Genomic DNA, 8,051 nt, shown 5'->3' with positions numbered 1-8,051 from the left:
TCCATATGTCAGAGATGTGTCTTCCAATGTTGAAGTTTTTCCTTTTGTTATTCTGTTCACTTTCCACAGGGGATATTTCAATCACAGAGTCCAAAAAGTCAAACCTTGAATCTCAATCGATGGATCAAATATCACATCATGTCTTTTCATGACATCGCCTCTCCAAAACCATCTCATGGGAAATAATACACCTTGCGATTTGAGCCACTTTTATGCGAGTTATGAAATCTCTACTTGATTGAGAAAATACATCCACAGTGTTTTTGCACATTTTTTATTTGAAGTTTTAGCCATGAATAAAGCACTTTCAATCAATCATGAACTGAAAACATTTTACAAGTGATCCACTAAGCTCAAACTGTAGACACCATCACGTCTCTATTTACTCAGTTTGTGACAGTCTCAAACACAATCATTTACACTTACATTTTACCAAAGCCAGGGAAATTGCACAGTTTATCTTGCCAGGCAATTTCAGTGTATGATTTTAAATCCAAATACTGATATAAAACAGTATCCCCCCAAAAAAAGAAACGGCAAAGACATACAGAGTGAAAATATATTAAAGAAAGCATCAATGATTAAAACACAATTTCCCTTTCTGTGTCTGCCATTAGGAGGAGCACATTTTGGGGAGTTTCTCAATATGGGTCACATGTCATCAGCATGTGGTCGCAGCTTGGCAGAGCGGCGGGGATCCAGGGTCACAGTGGCTATGTGACCAGTGATTGGATCTACCTGGAAGTGGCCAATTCCCTCCACCTGACTGCTGTTTACAGATACGGTCTCTGAACTCGAGCGCTCTTGGTTCACTCCCAGTTTCCCCATCAGTGTATTCATTTCTTCCAGTCCATGGTCTGCTGGGAAATGTGGGCGCAGAGGCTCTGATTCATCTTCAGTGGAGAACGGGGGGTCGATGACGCTCAGCACGCGGGAAGCCTGGAGGTTCTGCAGGGACCGCGACTGGACTGTGGGAGGACAAGACATTCAGAAAAGAGAATTCAACTTTTTCCTCTGCAAATCCCAGGAATCCCTGTCTGCCTGTCTGCCTGTCTGCCTGTCTGTCTTGGCTTCACACTTGGCATGTGTATACTTGTATTCTTAAGAGCACAAGGAAGAGCATTGTCGAAATTGGTCGATTTGGACATGTGATACATTCAATATTAATATATTCTAAATAAACAGGCCAACAGTGCCTTGCAATCAGCCGGCAGAGTTGAACACGTCTTCTCCTCCATCCTCAAATAACCCACAGCCATGATTGACCAGGCTGTGGGTCAAAACCTCATCGGATAATTTTGATAATTTGAGTTTTTAGTGCTATTGAAGGTGCCGAGCTGACACCCATAACCTTTCATTTTAAAGTGTGGGCGTTCACAACAGTGGCAGTGTGGAGTACTGAATGTAGCTTCACTGAACTTTGAATAAAAAGGTGAACAGCTCTTTCAGAAAGAAATGTCCAACAATCATTACCACAGGTCAAGCTAACAGCCCATTCAGAACAGGCAGGTTTACAACAGGCGTTTCACTAAGACTCTGGTCTAAACTAAGGGAAGGTGCAGAGTGATTCCATGTTTCAATAAATGACATCTTGCGGCTGTGCAAATACTCATCTTGTCTCATAATAAAAAATTGACCGTTTGTGGGATTGTGCCAAAAGAGTTGATATCAATTTATGGTAATTCAGCAAAAGCTGCTGACAGAGCGTTAGCCTCATATCTGTACTGATAATGCATGGATTCGGTTCTCCATGCACTGGCTCTAATCTTTAAATTTTGAAGGTGAATCCTCCGACAGGCAGAGCAGTGCTGTGAGGCTCGGCAGGTGAGAGCATCTCCAGCTGTGGGCAAGACTGCAGTTCTTAGAAGCTCCTCGGCTGTGACAGAGCGGCCCCGGATTAGTTGACAGGTGGACACTAAAATCTATTCGTGCCATAGGTTACTCACTTCTGACTGGATTGAAGTCTCCTTGGCTGACCTTGCTGTCGGAAAAGGGCTTGAGGCTGGGAAACAGGATAAGCGACAGGGACAGCAGAAGTACCTACAAGTGTGATATGAAAAAAAAATCAAATACAAGGGACAGAGAGAAAGATTCTGACCAGAGAAAATTTACTTCATGCTGCATTCAAGTCAAGGAAAGTTGGCGTTTGAAAATCTGTGTTCCACACTGCTGGGCTTTTCTATGGCTGGTGGCTATTCCCTGTGTGAATATGCTTTCAGATTGCAAAGTGTAGAAGAAAGTTACCTTGCTGTGAAGCAAAATATTCTGTGAGTGAGAGCCGGGCCCTGTTCATATTTTTAGATACGAAATTACATTTTTTAAATTCTACTCCACCGCTTCAGGTCTTGCTCTTCAGTGTACATATTTCTCTTCATGGGGGCTGTGTCTCTTTGTGATGTCTCGTCCACTGTGAACATATCTAAATAGGCCTTTTTCAATGGCTCATTCAGCTGTAGCTGTTGTTGCAGTATGGCTTGCATTGACAGGGATTTTTTTCTTTTAACAATGAGTCATACGGGGGGTCTGGGCAGTTTATTTATCTTCCTGGCACACAAACAGAGGACGTCCTTACCAGTACACATGTCCCTGTCTGGGCTGGCTTGTTAGATGTATTCATGAACATAGCCTGCAGCCTGCGCAACTGTTCCATTAGTGACCTGAGGCAGGGGAGGAAAGGCGAGACAAAACAGTTAGAAAAAAAATGAAAATGGAAAAGACATTGAAAAAAATTCTTGGATAACAAGGGTCTGTGGGGAACAAGAGGGCGAATTATTCTGCTGGAGGCAGTTTCAAGGAGGACATGTTTTCAGGAGATTACAAAAGAATAAAATGGGAACAAAAGCTCTATTTTACAAACGCTCACATGTTGCACTTCTCCAGCTGGGACACTTTCCTTTGCAGCTCCTGGTTGTGTGCGTTGCAGGCTGCCATCCTGGAAGAGAACAAGGTGAGAACAAGGAAAACCCCTTTCTCACAGAAATATGACAATCTTAGTGCAAAACATAGTTTAAAATCAATTTGATCAGCCAATGTCGATGTCGTCTCATCTGATGTGAGTCAATATGAAATATTCTCATAAATGCACCTCATAACTTTCACGCACAAATTATGATAGAATTGATTACATATTTGAGTTTCAGGTGAATTTTGCTCTTCACCTGTCCAGTAAGGGTCATACTGTACAAACATAAATACTGTACATATCTAAAATTCCTATTGTACATATATTTTTCGTGTTTGCAAAATCGTTTCCTACATGCTAATGAACAAACATACCCTAGCAAATTATTTTTGTGTGTACACCTAATTAGCAATTGACCATGATTTTGACTCTGATTCTTATTCTGAAGTAGCCAGAGGCTTAGGAAGATAATTTGTATGGCATTTTATCCTCAACAGCTTTAAAAAAAGAGACAGGTAATAGGGATAGTGATGGAGAATGACATATAGCATATAACCAATTACACTTCTATCATATCAGTGTGCCACAAAGTGACTTCCATGATGAAGTGAAATAAATTGAACAGGGGCTACCTCAGGGGTAAGAAGGGAAAGAAACAAATACATCTACAGTATATTGTGAAAAAAATGGTGGTAAGTAATGGAAAGCAAGATTCAATTTGTAGTTAACATTCAAAACTTTGCAAGACCATCATCATTTGACTGGTCACTCTCGTACAAGGAACATTCTTACCTGCTCTCCAGTCCATCAATATATTCCTTCTTCTTCTTCCTGCTCTCCTGGGCAGACTGCTTATTACGAATCTTCCGGCGTATTTTCTTCAGAACCCTTTCTTCATACTGATTGAAAAGAGGAGGCAACATTTTCATGCAGCACGTCGGCAGAATTGAACATAAGGAGCTCATAATTGTTTTCATTGTTAAAGTATTGATAGCAATTTACCTTTGTGAGCGGTAGCTGGCTGGGTAGAGACACCCCCTCCTTTGCTAGAAGCTTCTTCTCGTCCTCATTGAGAAGCAGCTCTGGAATGGACTGTTGCGATGGCGGTGGGAGCTGGTGGTGAGGTACGAATACTTACATTTGAAACATCATCGCCACAGTTTGATTAAGTTTATTCTATGGCCCCAAAGCCCCTCCCCCCCACCTTCCCCCCTCTCTCCCTGGAGCTAGGATGTAGTTAAATGAGTGCAGATTATCAGGCCACCTTCATCACTCTCATTTCATGGCTACCTCAGAGCAATTATGGTGTGGGAGCCCCTGTTGCATTCCGCCACTGTGTCCTACATCCTATTAAACAGGGCAGCGGAGATGGGATCAATACCCCGAGTCTGCTGAAATCTGAGTGTACTGCAAACTTTCCAAAAAGTTTAAAAAGGGGAGTGTGATCAGATTTGCAAAGGCCTCGTCCCTTTGCGTGTCCATGATTTAATCAGCAAAAGCTGCTGACAGAGCTTTTCCCTGAAGTAATTGTTCACACTCAGAGTAATGCACACTCGTGGTGAACAACAACAAGAGTCAGGCGGCTAAATAAAGACACTCACACAACCAAGAGAACTCACTGCAGTCCTGCCTTGCACAAAAGTTACACACAAATGTAATATGTATTTGAAATACATAAAATCACAGTTTTAGGCACAATTAGTTATTTTGAAAGTGCGAAGAACCTACCACCACAAACAGGATAATAAAATATATTAATACAACTCTATTTCTACAGTCCTTATCAAAACAATATTTCAAATTGCTTTACAAAATGCATGGGATTAAAACAATTCAGAATTAATCAAGAGATTAAAGACTTCCATATCAAAAACTATGTTTGAAGTGATGATTTAAAAACAGGTAATGTCCTGGCAAGACTAATCTCCTCAGGCAAGGAGTTTCAGAGGGTAGAGGCTCAGATGGAAAAAAGCCTGGTCGCCCTTAGTTACCAGGATGCACTTACTGGTTCGGGTGTTCCAGACAGAAGCAGATCTTTGACTGTTAGGGGGAAGCCAGAGGACAGCTGTGGTCTATGTACATCAGAGGGATATTGTATAATCCTCACCCTGCCTGCCGGGAATCCAGATTCCCATCCATCTACAACCAAACAGACATGAGGATGCACACAAAGCACATGCAAACAAACACAAATACGACATGCTAGTGTCATTGTTTGTATTATTTTCTAAAAAAAAATAAGAAATGGTATTTAGAGCTTGAATGTTCCTCAAATACCAATGAATCTGCTTGGTTCTCATTGGATTTGAATCACTTGGTAGTAACGTCAGTGTATCTTCTGTACTCTTATATACAATCTTCAATTGTACATAATATCCTACTTTATCCTATAAGCTACTGGGATTTATGTGCGGGAATAAAGCCAGAGGAAACTGTGCCTGAAATTCTAGATTTTATTTTTTTCACCTACATCTTTCAATATAAAATATATAGATACCTGTGTATAGTTACAAAGTATAGATAAAATATGTCTGTTGTGTTGTCCCACTGTGGTGTTATATGTAAATCTGTATGTGCGTACAAGAATTCCTGTAACGTTTGCTCCATTATGAATAATTTGTTACTCAATGTTTTTCTGAACATTATTTAACAAATATATTCAACATAGTGTAATCGGAATGAAAGAATGATGTTAATAGAGTAAAGTTGATCTGCAAAAAGTTGGCAAAATTTCCCATGATCATACAACGTGAATGTCTTCTGATTTCACTACTTTCATGACAACAGACTCTTTGGGTTCTGTTTGTTAAAAGCAATGAAAATAATCTCTTTGGACTTGGTTGCACCCCTCGATCTCTGTAACCATATGAAGGTGTTTCTTAGATATTTGGGACTCACTGAGGTCAATGGGGACATTGGATTCCAGGGCTGCCTTTGTTTGGGGCGTCTTACTGAAGAACTGAGTGTCCCTGTGGGGGCTCTCGGGACGCTGTGGACTGTCCATCTGGTCTGAAGGAGGGTCCTCGCTGATTCCACTGTCACTGGGAGATGGGGACCACAGAGGTGAGTCTGACACTGACTCACTCCCACTCAGGAGGGCGTGGAGGAAGTCGTCATCTGCCTGTTCGGGCGGCTGCAGCATCTGATGGGTAAAAAACGCTAAATGCTGTCATTAGTCTGTCTGCGTGAGATGATATTGTGGCGAGAAATGGGACATTCAAGAAAACATAAAGAAACAGACAGAGATCTACAGAGTATGCCAAGGATGAACTATACGCAGTGAATAGAAGGCACACATTTATTTACGGTATTTATGAGAGACCTTACAGATCCCACACTCTCACGCACATTCGGCTCCTGGATTGACCAGGTGTGATGGTTGCCATGGTGCTCCGATTCTTCATGTCGAAGAATTCCCTCATTTTGATCAAACAGCCAGTCGAGCAGCTCAATGCCATCACAACCCTGGAATGAGATCATAACCTTTAATGATAACACACCGGACTATGTATGTCTGCCACAGCTGGGGACTGGTGTTTTACTGGTAACCATTCACCATGATCCTCCATGGACAAACTGTACTGTACATGTCCCCCTAATCTGTGTGGATATCTGTGGCTAGCAGGACAGTTTTTACGAGTAATAATTTGAATGCCGTTTAAAAACAGTGGTCTAACTGTAAATTTGATGTACATTTAAAGTTCAGTTTTTAACCTTCTCTCAGGCCTGAACTTGCTCTGTGAAGCTGACCCAGTTACCCACAACTGACGAACTACGATGCAACAAAAAGACAATATTTAGACAGTTACCTGGTCTGGGTAGTGTTCCATAGAGACTCGGTGTGTAACACAACAGAGAGGCCTTACAACACAACTGAGATCCAACAGAAATATCCAGATCAAAGTTGTTGTGCAGCAGCTTTGTCTTTGTTCCTGAGAGTCTCCACTGTATCTCTCAGCTCGTCTTCTTGAGTCCAAAGTTTAAACTCCAACTCAACACAGCCAGCCGACTAGCTTGCTCTGCCCCTATTGGCTCTGAGGAGATATCATCTGATTGGTAGGCAGTGGGACACAACTGAGGAACTTATCTAGTTGATCTGTTTGGAGACGGACAACAAGGAAAACATCAGAAAGGTCAAAGTCTGTTGTTTCCTTTCCTTTTATTTATTTATTTTTTGATGGTGTATTGACATTAGGATAGCTATGACCTTTAGCATATATTTGTAACACAATGAACAAGTTTTACAAAAACTAAAGTCAATAACACTGGTTTTAAGAGTAAAAGATTTAGGTTGTTTCACAGTCTTATGCGTTTCAAATCATACTAGTAAAATAAAAATGATCTAACATGTATTATTTGTTAAAGTAAATAAATAAGTAATTGCACATGGTTAGTACATTACTGTGTCATGACTGGATTAAGGTAATCATATTGAGTTGGAATAAGACAGTGTTGCCTGGAGCCTATTAAACACTATTCAGCTCTAGTTCAGGATGTGGTTCCCACTCTTCAAAACCTTGTAATGCAACAAAGACATAATTGCAAAGCTCCAGGTTGTTCAAAATGTAATCACCAAAATTTAAACCACAAAAGATTGATAACATCACCATTTTTATCTACCCTTCAGTGTCTTAGTGTTTTAGAAAATGTTGTCATATTTTGCTCTGGTCTTTGAAGACTCTGCATGGATTGGCACCGAGCTACTCAGTTGAGCCAAATCAGTACTCACTAGCCCGTAGCTTGAGATTGTCAATAAGGCCCTGCTGTCTATTACTCGCCTGGGGCTGAAGCCTAAGAGAGACCAAACATTTGCAGATAGGCCCTGACCCTCTGGAATTTTTCTTTACCGATGAGAACTCACAATTGAAAAGTTACTCTTTGAGTTTTAAATCTCTAAAAACTTTTTATTGAATTGAAATATGGCTTTAACATAGTTCAAGTCTTAATTGTAAGTAAGTAAGAAGTAAGTAAGAAGTTCTTTATTAGTCCCGCAATAGGAAACTTTACAGCAGCAGAAAGACATCACATGAGTACAATGCATTGAGACTTTTATAATTATTCTTTTACAATTACTTTTAACTGTTTTGTGTTATCAATTGTATTTCTCTCCCCAGATTTATAGCATGATAACACATCTAAAACCAAACTC

At 40.7% G+C, this 8,051-nt stretch overlaps 1 protein-coding gene across 1 annotated transcript; it reads right to left on the bottom strand.

The window, feature by feature from the left end:
• Positions 1–258: 258 nt before the first annotated feature.
• creb3l3a (cAMP responsive element binding protein 3-like 3a) lies at positions 259–6,942 on the bottom strand. The gene is made up of 10 exons (XM_061078243.1): positions 6,712–6,942; positions 6,251–6,367; positions 5,801–6,044; positions 4,908–5,041; positions 3,905–4,015; positions 3,695–3,801; positions 2,864–2,932; positions 2,573–2,657; positions 1,947–2,040; positions 259–968 (listed from the first exon to the last, which is right to left on the bottom strand). The coding sequence occupies exons 1-10, from the start codon at positions 6,730–6,732 to the stop codon at positions 652–654; spliced, it is 1,299 nt and encodes a 432-aa protein (XP_060934226.1). The 5' UTR covers positions 6,733–6,942; the 3' UTR covers positions 259–651.
• Between the last annotated feature and the right edge of the window lie 1,109 nt (positions 6,943–8,051).

This window comes from Limanda limanda, chromosome 9 (assembly GCF_963576545.1).
Source record: "Limanda limanda chromosome 9, fLimLim1.1, whole genome shotgun sequence".
Lineage (NCBI taxonomy): Eukaryota > Metazoa > Chordata > Actinopteri > Pleuronectiformes > Pleuronectidae > Limanda > Limanda limanda.
This window is presented reverse-complemented; position numbering and strand designations above follow the sequence as displayed.

Bases quoted from the DNA above. Each gene is read 5' to 3' on its own strand.
- creb3l3a (XM_061078243.1), bottom strand. From the start codon at position 6,732: ATGGAACACTACCCAGACCAG. The intron at 6,045-6,250 runs GTGCGTGAGAGT...TTTACCCATCAG, and splicing joins GGTCAATCCAGGAGCCGAAT to ATGCTGCAGCCGCCCGAACA. The intron at 3,802-3,904 runs GTAAATTGCTAT...CTTTTCAATCAG, and splicing joins GCCAGCTACCGCTCACAAAG to TATGAAGAAAGGGTTCTGAA.